The sequence below is a fragment of the Calliopsis andreniformis genome, chromosome 3, assembly GCF_051401765.1.
Source record: "Calliopsis andreniformis isolate RMS-2024a chromosome 3, iyCalAndr_principal, whole genome shotgun sequence".
In the NCBI taxonomy this organism is placed as follows: domain Eukaryota; kingdom Metazoa; phylum Arthropoda; class Insecta; order Hymenoptera; family Andrenidae; genus Calliopsis; species Calliopsis andreniformis.
In genome coordinates, this window is record NC_135064.1 from 11,397,989 (window position 1) to 11,415,086 (window position 17,098).

The 17,098-nt window shown below is 37.7% G+C and overlaps 1 protein-coding gene across 3 annotated transcripts in view; it reads right to left on the bottom strand.

The window, feature by feature from the left end:
* Nucleotides 1-17,098, bottom strand: part of Chi (LIM domain-binding protein 2 Chi) — a 102,747-nt gene that overhangs the window by 34,860 nt on the left and 50,789 nt on the right. For 2 of the 3 annotated variants that reach the window (XM_076393024.1, XM_076393027.1), the window contains exon 2: nucleotides 4,774-4,867. In XM_076393024.1, the coding sequence (XP_076249139.1) occupies nucleotides 4,774-4,867 (94 nt within the window). The remainder of the gene's footprint in view (nucleotides 1-4,773; nucleotides 4,868-17,098) is intronic. The other variant, XM_076393026.1, reaches the window with a different exon arrangement.

The following is a 17,098-nucleotide window of genomic DNA, read 5'->3' on the forward strand; positions in this document are numbered from 1 at the left end:
TTTCAAATTCTTTGAACATCAAAGTGCTTGAATTTCGACGTTTTATTGTACAAGATAAATTTTAATTTTAAAGAAAGCAAAAAATAAAATAAAGAAAGCTAAAAACAAAGGAAATATTTCTTAATTTTAACTTCACAAGATTTTTCTGCACAGTACCCATACTGCTAGAAATAAAAATTTTTCTTCGTACGCGTGACATTGTAAGCTAATTATCAGCTAATTACTGTTACTGTATCTGATTTTATACACTGGCAAATAGAATGTAGTAATCTAACCTTGCTACCAGTTGTACGTCTTCGTTTACGAATCGATTACTTGCCTAACATGGTCCATGCTCTTGCAAGGAATGGGTCCAGGTACCACCTAACGAAGAAGAGCTACGAAAACACGCGTTTTAGCAAGAATACGAGAAAGTTTGAAAAGAAACAGCGGTGACCCGTGCGCACGCACGTTGACAACGCTCAAGATTCGACGATAGCGCGAGAAAAGATGATTTATGAGTTCGGGACACGCCACGTTGTTCAAGTTGGCGAACAAATGACCGAGAGAATGAAGGAGCCAAAGGGCAAGATAGGTGACAACTTTGACTTTCCAAGCGGCTACAAGTACTTTCTGTCACGATAGTCGATAAATCGACTACTTTTGACCTGGAGAGAATCGAACTGAAGTACAGGCCGAAATGAATGCCTTAGAGCAGACGTTTTTAGCGACTACTAAGGATTACTTTATGCAAATAAACGAATGGCTACCAGAAGTAGCCGAAGATTGATATTACTAGAGTCCACAGCGATCGTTCGCGAATTATTCAAGCGAACGACATCTGACAATGGTCCAAGGATGAAGAAAGGATCCCTGGGGAATTAGAAAGAAAAAAGGTGATCGGAACGAAGGGAAATAATAAGAGGCTGGGAGCCTGGGACAAAGGAGGATGGAAATGAAGGCGAACCGAGCTGCCATGGAGGTTCGATAGCTTTCCAGTGGGCAAATTTGGATGTCAGTGCACCTAATTTGACATCGTTGAGTTATAATATATTCGTTGTACTTATTTTCAGTATACCGACGTCGTAAATTGAGACTGTTGATATTTATTGAATACTCAGGCAAATGCTTCTTTTTAAGCTTTTCACTTGACATACAGTGGAAGCTCGATTAGTGACAAAAACAGAGTTTAATTTCTTGTATCTAATAAAAGAAAGTAAATGTAAAATAGAAGAATCAATCTAAGGGATCTGAGAAAGGAAATCACTTATTAATTATTTACTCTGATATCATCACCTTAAAGATGTGATAATTGATCGTACTTTTTGTATGCATAATGTAAATGCTACACGTAACAAAACATTTAATTAAACTCAATTGAAACAATCCTTCCACTTTAAACGCAAAATGAAAAAGTATGTAAATTAATAAATAGTAAATTAAAGTGTTAAATTAATTATTATCTACTTTTTTATTAGAAAAGAATTTATGGGGACTTCTTGCCTGTGTCTGATAATCTTTGAATTAATGTTCTCAGCAAACTGTTGAAAGGTATACATAAAAGTCTATATAACTACCTCGAATAAATAAAAAAATCAAATATTTCTTTCAGCACTTAAAGCATCTTGAGTTTAGCACTCCGATAAATTTTTACAGCTTCACTATATTTCATTCAGCACGAATTTCCTAAAATTTAAATAAATTCTTTCCCTTCTACAAGTATTCTCTACTTTTTACACTTTACTACAGCCGTTTTAATTTATTGCATTATATTTGAATAAAAAGGTGGAATATAATAACTGTTCAAAATAGTAATTTTGGGTCTACAACACAGTACCACAGAACATAATATTAACAAGAACTAAGTGATTCTAAACTTTTGGTCGTTAATGTAATTTCTTCCTTTGAGCACTGTTCTTACATGTACAATACAAATAAAACGTATCATACAAAACAAAAGAGAATGACCCCAAAGGATTCCCACATATCAGCAGAATCATTCTACTCTATCTGAATCTTCCTAATGATCCGAAATCCTCTGTCCAAACGTATTCTCTCGAACCTTTACAGATCGTATAGTGGTCCAGTTGTTACTAAATAAAATTCATTAATGGCGCGAGGACGATCGATCATCGGAAGAGTCGTTGTATCGATCACTGGCCGCCCTTTCGGTCCTGCCGAAAAGAAACGAAAAGGAGCAGTTCGGTATCTAGCGAAGGGTTAATTGCAGTCAACTTTTTTACGCTGATCGCTGCCACGTGACAAATGTAAACTGCGAGCGGCCGATAATATCGAGATCTCGAATGTGAAGACCGGTTGTCCATCTGGTCCACGAAGATTAATGAACGCGGTGCTTAGGTATCAGAGGCTCATTAAGACACATTAACCCCGGCCTCTTTTCCTTCTCCATCTTCCTCTCCCTCTCTTTTTTATTCTCTCTGCCTTGTCCTAATGGCGCATTGATCACTGTTGCCCGAAGAAAAACGGGCTTCTCGCGATCCCTGTCGAGCAAAAAGGAAGTGCTCGCGTGGTTCTTAGCGCGACAAACGCGCCACGATTGATTCTATGAGGATCGCTAATCGATTTCGGTGAATTCGTATTTTGTGGCCATTTTGCTGAAAGCTTAGGTTCGAGGTCCTTTATTGAAGAATTGTAACGAGATCGAAATTTTTCAAAATTGGTATTGTTACAGAAAACGAATGTTAACTCTTAATTTATGAGATTAAATAGTTTTAAATAAAGCATTAAAATAATGTATAATTTATCTGGAAGCTAGATAAATTATAAAGGATGACCACTATATTAATTATTGTACACAAGTGTAAATGTTTGCTGTTTTACGATTAAAATGAAACTTACGAATAAAATTAAGGAATATTATTTATGAAATGATTCAATTAAAACACGAAGTAATCAACAATCAGAAATACTAGAAGTAGTAGTCTCTGTAAATTAAACCATTCTTTGTAAAGCAAATAGAATTATACTGAGCCTATCACAGTACTCCCATCATAAGTTTCATAACTCTAATTAAAATCTAAAACTAATTCTTCCTTTTATATAATAATGTGTCTGAATGTCTTCTTCTATTGATAAAAGAAAATATTAATTTTTCATTTTAAATACATTATCAATGAAAATATGAATTAGCAGTCCACTCACTAATTTTTACAATAAAAGATGTCTAAAAATTCCTTTTAAATGCATAGATAAAAACTGTGAAATTTGCAAGAACTTGCAAAGACCCATTTCCATTCTAAATCTGATTCCCACTATCAGTCAGTGGCATTTAAAACTTCATTGGAGCCATGTCGTTATTCACCAAAATTAATTTCTCCTTTTACAATCTATCCATATAACATTATTCTTCTACTACAGATCTTAAAAACGCACATTCCTCAATTAATTCTTCGCGAAGTATTACGCGAGAGTTCAGTACTCGCAGAAGTAAGGAAAGGGATCTACTTCGCTGGTCGGCGAAACGGCTCGTTTCGAAGTCCCAAACTTTGCAGTCGACAAAGTATAAAACTTTCACGAAATACTCCTCATAAATATCCAAGTGTCTGTAGAATATCTAATCATAGGCGACCGTGTTTAATCGATGATTAAAATCTGTCTGGCCATAAAGGCTAGGACAACGGTTCGACTTTCGATACGTACGCGATAGTCGCGTGTAATCGAGAGTTCGAGTCACTGGGAGGAATCTATTAAATCCCCCGACTCATCTGAAATCGACGGAAAACTCGATAGTCTGGTAGAACGAGACGACATGTGCGCGAACGATAATCCGTTCCCGAGGATTATATCTTATCGGCGTTATCAGGTATCTGTGAAAGGACAGCGAGTTTATCTGTCCGCGAAGCTATATGGCCCAGATAATTTTATAGTGCGCGGAATCGACTGGTATCGAACTTTAATGACTTCCGTTCTTTGAATATAGAGTCAAGATGGCAACATTTCCTCTCTGACGATGTACAACTTTTTGAAAAACTATTCGCTGTTCCTTCAGATTTAGCGCGAGTATTTTGAAAAGAAAAAGTACTGTGGCTAATTAATTCTTTTACGCATGTGAAAAAGCCTCGAGTATTTTAATTTTAGTGAAGTTGCGTATATGTAATATTGGTCCTCTGATAATATTCAATCCAGTGTCCTAGAGTCACCAAATTTGATATGAAATTTATTTAGGTTTCTATTATCTGTTAATGAATACTGACAAAAATTTCTTTCACAGTTGAAAAAAGTTTGCTACTGAAGGAGTTAAAAATTTAGTCATGACTTTGCATAGGGTAGAAGATGGGAATACGGACCACTTTCTTCTTTTTCAGGAAACCGGATATCGAAAATATAAAAATTGCACGAACGAAAGATTCTACGATTCTACATATCTTAATCCTATTTCCACTTGGTTAAATCGCAAATGGATTTGCAGCTGCAACCTAAATAAACCAGCAGATTATTAACTTAACGTTGTATTAACTTTCGAAGAGAGTCTGCAACGAAGATTCTGCTCGGGAAAACTTTCAGCCGAATCAGGATAGAATTCAACTAAGCAAACAGTGATTAATCGTCAACTTAGTCGCTCCACTTACTACTGAACCTTCCACAGGATCGACGAGTTGCACCGAACTTACAAGGAAGTCTGGTACGTTCAGAATGAAAAAGTGAGCAGAATCTTCGCGAGTCAGTCCCGGGGCACCTCGTTGGCCTTTTCATTCGCGGAACGGGCGATTCTTAGCTCGACAAGCGCGAAGCAAAGACAGACGCGTTAAAAGGAAGACTGAAGAGAGTACTCACCTCGGTGCGCTGCTGTAACCTCTTGTTCAACTCGTAGAGCCTGTAGTCCGGTTGGCCAAAGTACGGAGTATGCCTCCTGGGGACAGGCAACGATCTGTCAGATCAGACCGATCGGTCATGTTAGGTGTGCTGTGTACAGTGTGTTCTCTGGTGTGGGCCGCGTGTTGCATGCATGTAGGCAAGCTGGTGGATTCGAGCATGCACCACCAGCAGGACTTTCGTAAGCCGCCCCGGGGCGATGCAATTCACGACGAAATCACGCCTAGAACGCGGCACCCGCCACTTTCACCGCGAAACAACGAACGCCGAGCGTTTATTTTCTGCCGACAGGTTCCTCGATATAGGCTCGTGGCTCGCTGACGAGTTCACAGCGAGAGAGATTCGATTCTGTGACCGATCTGCGCTTACAGTAGTAGTTTAGGCTTATTAACCTTAGAACTCTTGAACCTCCAACGTGTAGAATATTTTCTTTTTGTGTTTTTAACACGTAGCAATGGGGACTTCAGAATAACGTACTTAAATGTATTCATATATGAAAATAAAGAATTTTTAAAGAATTTTTTACTCAAGAGAATTAAAGTCTGATTGAAAGCTTTTCGATTTGTGGGTTGGAGGAACTTTTTTTTAAGAATTCTAGGATTAACCTTTTGAAGAAAGAATTTTTATGATCAAATAGAATAACTGTAAGTACTTTATTTTGTAAATGAATTCATTTGAGATATTTTCAAATAAATCTCAATGCACACTAGCGATATTTTTACACAGGATCCTGGTGTAATTATATGTCTGTCTTCATTTTTATAATTGAATTCGTGTGCATTGGGCCTTAATAAAAGACAACAGACAATGAAGAATTTCTTAGAGAATTTTTACTCCCAAGAGTTTTCATTGTATCTTTTGTAATTATATATGATTTTAAGACGAATCAAACGTAGAAATGTGCCAATCGCCTGTAAGAGGTTCAAGATATGTGTGGTACACAAATAAGACTCTCTAACACTAAATAATTTTGAATTATAGCGAGTATCGCACAAGCTTATAACGAGGAGATACTGCAAGCACGAGTGAAAAGGAACAATCGAGATTGATCGAAAGTTCGTGATGCTTGCAGCCGCAAACGAAGCTTCGTTCAGTGATCTAGTCACTCGTTCGTGGTCAACTGACTATGGCCAACTGAAAATTGGCCCATGGCAACTGTTGGCCTGTGGTTCAGTCATGGTATCAGTGACAATGCAGTTGGGTACATTTTCGGTGGCGGTTAGGACGTGGAAAGGAAGGCTTGACTATATGAAATCGATAAGAGTCAACGTTCGATTTTGTTAACAGCTTGTTGGTAGTGGTGGTGAAAAACTGAAAGATATTTGAAAATTATTTGCTAGAAATTTGCTACTGTGTGAAGTCTTTTTTTTCATAAAGAGAAAATGCGGCAAGCGTTCTATGTTGATTTATTGATTCTAGTTCAGTTGTGAGACGGAGTAGACTTTTGACATATGAAAGCTTTTAAGGGTTATTCCAATCGCGACCATAGATCTATGAAAAGATTTAAATTAAAATTAAAGACTTGTTGCTTAGATATTGGAATACCTGTAATTTTACATCATAGAAATTAGGTATAATAAATAATGTAACTTGCGAATAGAATAACTAAAAGAATATTTTAGACATAACAATGTAACAACCCTTTTTCGAACGAAAACGAAAGTGTGATGAGGGTTAAACAAATCCTAGTTTTATAAATGTTCTCTTGATTTCGAAGGCTCTGCTTTCTTCTACTCAGTCTCTATTCACAATTCTACTCACTTTGCGCGGCTACTTTACAACAACGCTTTGCTTTAAGTCACACTGTTGTATATGTAAATCTCTGTTCAGTCTCTTAAAATTCAAATTTCGCTATCATACGATTGCAATTACTTCACAAGCCCTCAAGACTTTATTTTAATAAACAAGAAACAACCACACTATACCGAGCTCCACCGATTGCAATCAAATCGTGACTGGATCACTGGTAAAATGTTACTCGCCGTTCTAAAACGTGAACTTTGTTATTCAATAAGAATCCATGGTGGTAAACGTGATATCGTGACCAAGTCGCCAACATAAATCACGTTTAATAAGTTCGTGCATGTCGTTCGGTTGTTTGCATTTGCACGCGTGTTGAACACCTGTTAGGGCTGCGATCGGTTCAGTGGAAATCTCGAAATGCAGACCAGTCCGTCTCACGAACAGCGTTTTTCAAGGGAAGTCCAATTAGGCAAAGGAAAGAAAACGAGTGATATGGGAAACTGCAATGCAATCAGAAGAGTAATTCGTAGTTTATGATATTTTTCAGTTGTTTCATCTGAAATGAAGCTTCGTTTGAGCAGACTTCTTTTTTATATATAAGAGATTAACCCCCTGTCTCATGGTTTGTTTTTAAGCTTCGTGAGATAAAGTTAGATTGTACAAAAGATTAATTATTTCTTATACAGAAACAGGTACAAATGAAAATATATTTATTAATTAAATTTCCCAGAAGGCTTATTAAAAGATACTAATAATTAAAGAAGTTAAGAATGTATATTCTTTTTTAATGAATACTACAAGTTCGAATGGATATAAAAAAAGACACATAACTCACTACAAATGATTTCATTAGGAAACTCCATTTAACACCGAATTGATCGAGAAATACTATCGAACAAAAAAATTAAGTAACTATTCGAAAACATGAAAGTCTCTTTTTCCAAAAAAAAAAATAATCTAAACAAATTTTCAAATCAAAATGCTAAATACATTTTGTAATAACAAAAATTTTACTTAATTTCCATACACAAAATGATTTTAAATTTGTATATTTTACTGTATCTCTTCAATTTCTCGTATTTGATAATGTAACAACACTTACTCCAACATTTACAACATATTTTTCTCTCCCGTAACTTATTATAAGGCAAGGGGTTAAAACTCAACACATGCAATCCTTTATACACTCTTCAAACGACGGATCAGTGTATCAGCTTTCAATGAAAATACGTGTTACGTAAGTGCAATTAATCTAACGTGTACAGTATATCGATCGCAAAGTTCTAACTTAATATGAGAGTTGATTGTACAAAGGAGCGTTGCACTGCAGCAACGATAACAGCGCGTATTCGAGGGTCACAAATCGTCTAGCGCTATGCATAATATCGATCATCCTCTGTGTCGCGTTTTGTCTTTTACGAAACATTCGTGTCTCAAGATTGCAAAATATCTCTTGCTCGACTATTACTGAACCCACTGATTGGAAGGGAGTTTTCACATTCACGTGTCAGCTGTCTTCAAACATATCGAGTAACAATCGATACTGTGGTTTTGGCTTAATCGTTTGGGTTGGAATGACGTACCCCAGTAGGTCCAGGGTTTTTTACGCCACAATTGTCAAAAAGCGTGCCATACACATTAAATTTCGCCTGTGTCAGGATTCATCAATACTGACCATATTACTTTTTCGAACAAACTGTTCAGCGAATTTTTGTGGAAAATTTCTGTTACGTGGCTAACCACGTGTGAAATTGGATAAATACGAACTAATTTATGGCAGAAGTGGTTAAACTTTGTTTTAGAGCTATCGTTCTTATGTGTTTCAAAAGATCGAACCAAGTGATCGCCTGATAACTAATGTATTTAACAAACAATTCTTAGCACAATCGCCACTAATGCTAGAGATTCACAGAAGCTTCTAGTGCATTCGATACAACACCAAACTATCAACCTGAACAACCCACAGAAACTTCGCAAACTTTCCGATAAATGTCTAATCTAGCCGCTAACCTCTGCCCATTGAAAAGCTCCCTCCTCATAAGAGAAGGAAGTTGTTTCAGAATGTGTAACTGATGAAATGTTGAAGGATGATTGCAGTTAACACATTAGCTACCTTGTCATCTTTACATATGTATACGCGTAAATGATTATATTATCAGAATTGATATTATTTGAAAAAATAGATACTATTTTCAAGATTGTAAGAAATGCTTTCTCTGATCGCTGTACCAGCAAATTATTATTTAGGTTACTCATTTGTATCCTGAAAGATAATTTTTCAAATCCTATAAATAGGAAATTCAATCTAACTTGTATTTACTGTTCAAGTTATTATGTTACAATATGAAAAATAAGTATTGTGACAACTCACATATTAATGAACTCACAAATGAATTTACTATTAGTTAGTTTTCTGTGTATTATCTGACATTTTGAGTTTCCAATAATTCTTCACAGTACGCTATTCACACGATTTACTTCAAACAATATCTATAAATAAACTGATGGAGCTAGCAAGAAAAAATTGCTATAATTCATACACTAGCGACACGATATGATTCACCAGATCACTGTCACGTAAATATAAGTGACATGGTAGCAAATGCATTAAAATGATGACTTTGTTGAATATTATTACTTAAATATAAAATATATATTGATCAACAATTATAGTAACAATAAAAACACGTCACTCAGAGTTAAACATACACAAATTGTAATAAAGAATTTTTTGAAAAGAAATATAACCAAATTTCTTAGTAACCCTAATCGAATTTAGAGCACTTTTATATTTCCTGGAAGAAATCTTGATGTTCCAAAATTATCGAGCTACAGTTTATATCTACAACATATTCTCAACACAAATCACTTTATTTTAATATACCACAAAACAAAGATAAAGATTAAAAAGTATTCCGAAAATAAAGAAATAAATCAACTCGTTTAAGAACTATTCTCCACATTAGGCAAATGGTAACAGATGTATCAGGTGAAATGAAGCCTTCGACGACGAAACAACTTCCCAAGAATGATCGAGTATTTACATTCGAACGGAACGATAACGTAGATCGACAAGATTTCGCAGGCACGATACACGATAGAACGAGAACGGTGAATGTCATTGGAAGAATCGATCGCGGAGGAAAGAACTTGGCCTTTCCAGTCTCCGGAGAATCACCGCCGTGGGACACGTCACTACCCCTCGCGGACGCGTGCATGTGTACACACAGCGGGGTGAATTCACCAGAGAAGGGTCGAGGCTCAAGGGTTGCAAGGGTAACCTACTGTCGTGCACGGTTCACCAGGGAGGCGCTCGACAAATTTCTCCCGCGCTCCTTAACCGCTCTGATTCATCTGGATCGCGAACGATCGCGGAAATACGCTGCTCTTTTCCCTTCCTTGGCGCCGACTTGCATGGAAACGGAGAACAAAAGAGAATAAAGATACGACGCCGTCACTGTTTTCCGCTGGAAGCACTGCAGCGATGCAGGGAGCCTCTTTTATTGCATATCTTGAAATAATAATAACAATAAACAGGGCTTTATTGTGTATGCAAGAATAATGAGGCAAGAAAAGAGATAATTTGAGACGTAAAATAGGGGGAGAGACTCGGGGAGGTAACTTTGAAATCTAACTCTACGATGAAATTAACAAAACAGAGTGAATATAATAGAGTTGAAATAAAATTATGTGAATTAGGAAAGAAATATTCCTTTACGTGCATGTAATTAAATAAAATAATGAGGGAGAAAGAAATTTTATGGCTTTTCTTAATGAACTGGAATGTGTACAATAGAGGTAAGTACTCATAAGTCGTCGATCTTCTTTAGATAAAGAAAATCAGATTAGTATATTAGAGAAGAAGGAAAATTTACCAATAAGGCCTTACATAATGATGGAGATTATACAATTAATTAGATAAATAGTAAACAATTGTAAACTTCTATGTGTATGTGTCTAATCTTGAAATAATTTATTATTTATCAATATTAAAATGCTAACTTCAGTAAAGTTTTAGTAATATATATTTTATGTAACGATAAACAATTAGAATAATACGAGACAGAATATTAAAAAAACTATGATATCATAAGTGTTCTACCTCTCAGTGACATCTATATGTGACGCGTTTATTTTTACCAACAACATGCAAATATGGATCAATTGATAGCTCTTAAAAAAATTCTAGAACGTGAAAATATTTATAAATAAACGAATGGTTAGCAGTGAACGCAGCATTTTTAGCCGCAGGAGTTCGATCAAAGTAGCACATCCCCTACTATTTCGATTCTATATCCCCTTTTATCATAAAAATTGTCGCCGAGGACGACAATAAATCGAAAGTGTATTGGAATCATAAAATCCAAAACTGTTCGCCCGACGCTTCATAGATTCAATCTCGCTCCGTGATCCATAGATCTACGATTGTGCCGAACCATTTTCCTAACGACCTACCGAAGGCGATCAGCAGCCCATAAGGGACACAGGATGTCGACAGATCGGCGTAAAACGGAATCGAAACGCACTAATTCCCAGCGAGGAGGTAATCCACGTAAGTCACGTACGCGGTGGAGTGCGCGCAATAATCCAAAACCGGCTCGAGCTCTCATTCAAGACGCGTCTGTTACGATCGAACTAATTAATTCGTCGCACGACGCGCGCGCGCTGCTGCTCCCCAGAATTTTTTCCTCCCTGATCGCTCCCATTCCCGCCAACGATCGTGACAGATCGAGCTTCCTCGATACGGAGCTAATCCGCTGAATGAAAAAGTTTTTCCTGTACGCGAGGTGGCCTCGCGACTACCGCGCCTTTCCAAGAACGAAACAAGAGATATCCGCGACGTCAGGAATTCAAGTTTCTCTCTGTTGATTGGCTATTCTTGTATTAGTGTCCCAGTCAATTAGATGTCTGACCTAGACTAACAAGCTTAAAGGCACAATCAATTTACCTAAATATGGCGTCACCCTTCCTAGACCTCCCTTCGAGTCATTAACACCCTAGACGTTTCGATCTACAACAAGCGTCTTCATCCCAGGAAACGGACTCTACAGGAGCGTCTCGTCTATCATGGTGTGTTAAATGAGTCTCAGCGTCCCAATCATCAATCTCACTTCAATTGATCTGGGTGGTCTGAAACTCTTGACTATTACGTGGTGAAGTATCGAACTTCGTTCTTGTCGCTTTTAATTTGTTGAGGTTTTAGGGTAACATCGGAAATTTTGCTCTATGGTATGGTGAAAGTTACAGGATTATTAATCATTCATGTTGTAGCGCTATGTGCGAGAAATATCTATGCATAACTAATAGAGATTAGTAAACTGAAATTTGTGAATTTTGTAAAATTTCTTTATGCTGCTGTAATTATTTTTTATTGTGTTGCACAGTGGTTCTATTGTAGGTGTATAATTTTGACATCATATCAGTTAGGGGTTAGTATTTAATCTCGTGGACCACCCATTCAAAACTATATATCTTAAAGAAAGTCTCATTAATTTAGATATGGTATATCATAGATCTTCAAAGTATTAGAATTATCTTTTATGAAAACACTGCTGGTACCTTAGCCATCAATCTTACTTTCATTTATTTTTTCAATGACCTAAGAACCACTCTTAACGATTTTTTAATTTATTTAACCGCTTCACAAAACTTTGAACTTCGTATACGTAATCTCTAATTAACGTGTTCAATATTCAACATCACATGGACCGAGGCTTTTCTACCCATCTTCCCGAAGAAAGCTTCTCAAATTTAAGTACACCATAGATTCTCAAACTATCAAAAACAATTTCCCATCAACCAAGTACCAGCTCGTTAGTTATCTCACTCCAATTGATCTTAACAACCTGAGAATCAATATTAACACCAGAATATCCTCAGGTAATGTCTCAATCTTAGTTTTTATTTCATTTAATAATTTTGTTAGTCTATAGAAATCTAAAACAATTATTACTGATATTTACCTACACCCCTAATTCCACGATACTATATTAAAACCCCATTAGCTTAATTCACAACAACCTTCCCATAATAAACATGGTTTCCCACAAGGTTCTCGCGAGAAAAGTAGCAGGGCCAGCTATCACACTTAATGAAGCCTCCAGCTTCATCCCCGACACCTCTAAGTCATCAAGTCCCCAACGGACCACTAAAAAATATTCAATATTCAGCACCACGTGGGCCAAACATCTCCATACTCTCCCCGCAGAAAGCTTCTCGAGCTCAGGTACACAGCCCCCCTAAACATCCTGACCATCTCCCGTCGAACGAGTCCCAGCTCTTTACTCGCCAATCCCCCTCAGACTCTCACACCCCAGCCCCGAAAAAGCAGGCTGATCCATCGGCGCGCATCCAGGACTCGCAAGGTGTCAGCGACAATATCGTCGCGGAATTTTCGAAAGGGCCGCGGTTGAGCTGTTGTCGTTATCACGCCGCGGGGGTTAATGGGTTTAGCTCGCGCGGCTAATGGGCGTCCCAACACGCCGGCAGGAATCAGCTGACTGGCCAGCTGGCCAAAGAACCCCGTCCTGGAACCGCTGGTTGAGAGCCGTCGCCTGCAGGGATCTCAGATTGGGTTAGCAAAGGGCGCAGTTCAGACTTGGAGGGTGGTGGCCCGAGGGTGAGTCTGCCACGGAGGAGGGAGGCAGAGGGTGTTATTAGGGGTTTGCTCATGGGGTGGCAGTGCGATCAATGCTTGGGGAGTCATGCTAACCCCCCTTTCGAAGTCTATATATAGAAGAATGGCGCACACACGCAGCACGCTGCTCTGAGTAGCGACTGCCGAACATCTCTAGCTCGCTGCTTTCCAAACGACTTCACCGTGGAAGCGTTCAAATCGCTCGAAATATTATTCAGAGTGACATGGTCCAGCGAAGAGTGACCAGAAATGGCTTGGAAGCTGCCTAACCCTTGGACTATCGAGTTAGCGTTACTTCAATATGATGCTGAATTCTTCCACTGCTACTGACACATACTTTGGTAAACAATGGGGACTGTCAAAATCTCAGACAATTATCAAAGCATCACTGTACTTCAACTATTCTATTCAAAGGACTGATATAGACACGATCCATGGAGATTTAATACTCATTAGGAAAAAATTGGTAATACAGTAGTAGCCACTGAAATTGCGTCACCTTACAAGCATAAATGCTTTCAGTTTAACTGTCACAATTTTCTTTTTTACTTAAAATTCTTATTTCTACAACGATCTATAGATATACCTATATAAAACATCACGTTAATAATTACTTTCACATTTAATAGTACTTTTAGCGAATGTTGCGATTTCATTGATCACTACTGTAAGAAGTTTTCGAATCAAGAGCTTCTTTATACGTTTTTAGGTATATTTAATACAACATGACTTACTGATTCTGGCATGCATTCTAAGAGGTCTGGAGCGAGAGGAGGCTATCGAGCTAGGGGTGGAGTGATGCGCTCGGTGTGAGTACGCGTGCACCGGGGGTGAGCGCCGCGCCAGTCTTATGGGAGAAGAACGAGGGAAGGGGTGAGCGAGCAACGTGCACGTGTAAGCTTTCAGGGTCTAGATCGGGACTTTTCGAATCCCCGTTTCTCTAAGCGATTCATCCGTCTGTCGACAACCTTCGGAGCAGCCTTCGGGGTGCTCTAATTTTTGACTACCGAAACGGTTCCGCGAATCACCGCGAAAAATAGACGAGAAGTGACGCAGCGTTACGTCCTCTCGTTAAGGGATTACGCTACGGTTGGGGCGTCAAAAATCCACATTCTTTCTTGCTGCTTAAGGGCCAATGCACATAAGCGATATTTTGACGCACGATTTTGTTACGATCATGTTTTTCTTCGTCTCTTCAATTAGAAATAATGAAGACAGATAGATGATCGCAACGAGATCGTGTGTTAAATATCGTTCATGTGGATCAGGCCTAAATCATTTGGTTTTTGTTTATATGACATAAATAGTTTATAATATAATACAGTTTCAAAGTTTTATTAAACATGTTTGAACAATTTTCTGTTTCAAAATGACAACGTCAGAAGTGTATCCTTGGAGGGTGCTTTCATGGACCAGCCAAAACGTTGTGCACATTACTCCTGACAATTTTTATTCGACTGACATGAAAATTGAAGAAGCTACACTTTATTACATAGTGCTTAGAGGTACATACGAGTTTTGCATTTTTGTAAGAAAATACTAAAATCGTAAGTCAGAAACAACTTTTTCCCTTCAGATGCTCTCTATTTTCATAAAAATCAATGTTTCAAAATCTCTAAATATTTCCACGGTTTTTAGCATGAGATCAATAAACAAATTTTATCTTTTATTCCAGATCAAACAGTTTGCTCGTAATGGTGCACATCGTATTGACGTGTCTTCTGGCGCCACTATTTTGTAACGAAACAATTTTTCTTTAAATTTATTGCATTATTCACGCAAAAATTAAACAAGAATATAGATTTTTCTGACGCCTCAACTGCGGTATGTAACCCCTTGACAGAAGGCAGGGAGTGTGCGTAGTACTACGACTTTTCACGGCCAAAAACGTGGAGTCATTAACAAGAAGCTCTTCGGGTATGCGAGCCATGTTGCACGTCTTTTGTTTACGAAACAACGTAGTTATTACGTGCACCGGCAGAGCGTCAATTAGGTCGTCGAGTTTTCGACTACAAATGAGTGTTTGTTCGGGATTTCGTCTTTGAGTGCCACTGAACAACGCGACGAGCTTTTTTTGTTCGAAGGACTTCCCATCGAGGGAGCTTGAGTACAGTTGTCATTACCCGCGATCCGTTGATTCCGCTCGCCCGTTTCGCGGTAACTTAATTAAAACAAGCGGCTTAAATGGGAAAATTATCATTTTCTGCGTTAGAAAATTATTATCCTTGTAATACCGTAATAACAACCGGCACGGTGTAAGCGGAAAGAAATTGCACAACGAGCGAGTGAAAAGTATATAATTTATGTTTTTGCCACTAGTTAAATTAAAATCGTTTTCTCAAGTTATATTACACGGCCATTCCTTGACTAACAGAACCTTCCAGGGTGGCTTATATTTTATATCCGAAAGCAGAGTCAAAGGTAAGTTACCTCGTTTCGTCTATAATAAATGTTGCTTAACGTTATATTTTTTCGTTCTTCGTTAATTTTCATATTAAATTTTCTCAAAGGATAAATGAGTCTTCAGGCAAGAAGTATCGTGTCAAAGAACGTCTCCTCCGGTTCGTTCCAAATCACTGAATGCCAGCAAGTTCTAAAGGGAACTGCTACCGTCTCAATGAACCAGAATCCCTTCAAAAGCCATAATTTGTTTATACCGTACTAGGGCACGGAACTTCTGGGTATACGATCATACGTTAAGGCGCGACTTTTACGGGACTTTTGTTTTGAGGGAAGGCGGGGCCGTCTGAGGCGCCGCGACAAGAGGCAAGGGACGCTTCTATAAAAACGGAAGAAAGATCGTTACTTCGGGATTTATTGGCTCGTTTTTTTTATTGGAGACGCGGAAGAGTGGGCGCGGGAGGGAAAAGCGTTTTAAGCTTACGATACGTCGCGTTCATCGCGCGATACGCTCGCAAATTGAACAGCAATTCGCCCAAGCACTCGTAACATCTACGTGGATGGTCGATTTTGCGATAACACATTCGTGTAAATCACGGAATAATAGCAATATTTCAAATATTGGATTATTGTTAAGATTAAGACCTTACTATTTCACTTCTCCTGCTCGATTTTTTGAATAATAGCAATGTAAAATACTGGATTATCGTTAATATTTCACTTTCCTTTTTGAAAGTTTGATAATAGTTCACATATAAATGTTAACATTTAAAGATGTTAAAATTGTCGAGATATTCAGAGATGTTAATATTTACTTATATCCTACAAGTGTTACAAGTATTTTTAACCTCTCCTTGGGTATAATTGGCTTAACTATGGGAATATTAACGTAGATGATACTCCTTTTATTTTAAATGATACAGTGATTAAATATTGTTCCCAGCAAATGATCGAATTTTTTTTTCTTGTAGACTTAACCATAACCATGGTAGAAATTGGAATTCTTAAATAAAATTTGTTGATTTTTCCTGCATGTAATTCTAGATTATATAAGTCATTAGGAATATGGTAATCTCGTTACTAAATAGATTTTCCGACAATTTAATAACAGTACACTCTGCTGTATCCTACTCAATATGACACCAAAATTAATTCCGTATAATTACATATGCATGTAATAGCTGAACCTACATGTAGGAATATTCTCGTGTTTTTGAGGTCGTAAAATAAAGTAATACGAATGACAGTACTAATAAAAAAATAGTCCTTATAATAGAACATTTAAGTACGAATTAATCTAATATATCTTTCGTAAATGGGATGAGATGGTTTCAATTGCAACTCACATTATTTATACGCGTTTTTCGAAAGTCCCGACAAGAGGAACACACGAACCCAGCTTATCAGAAGACTAGATCGTTTACGTAACGTCTAAGCCTGATAAGCACGCAGATAGAGGCGTTTATCGATCCTTGACGCGAGTGGGGTAATCGCACTGGTAATTGA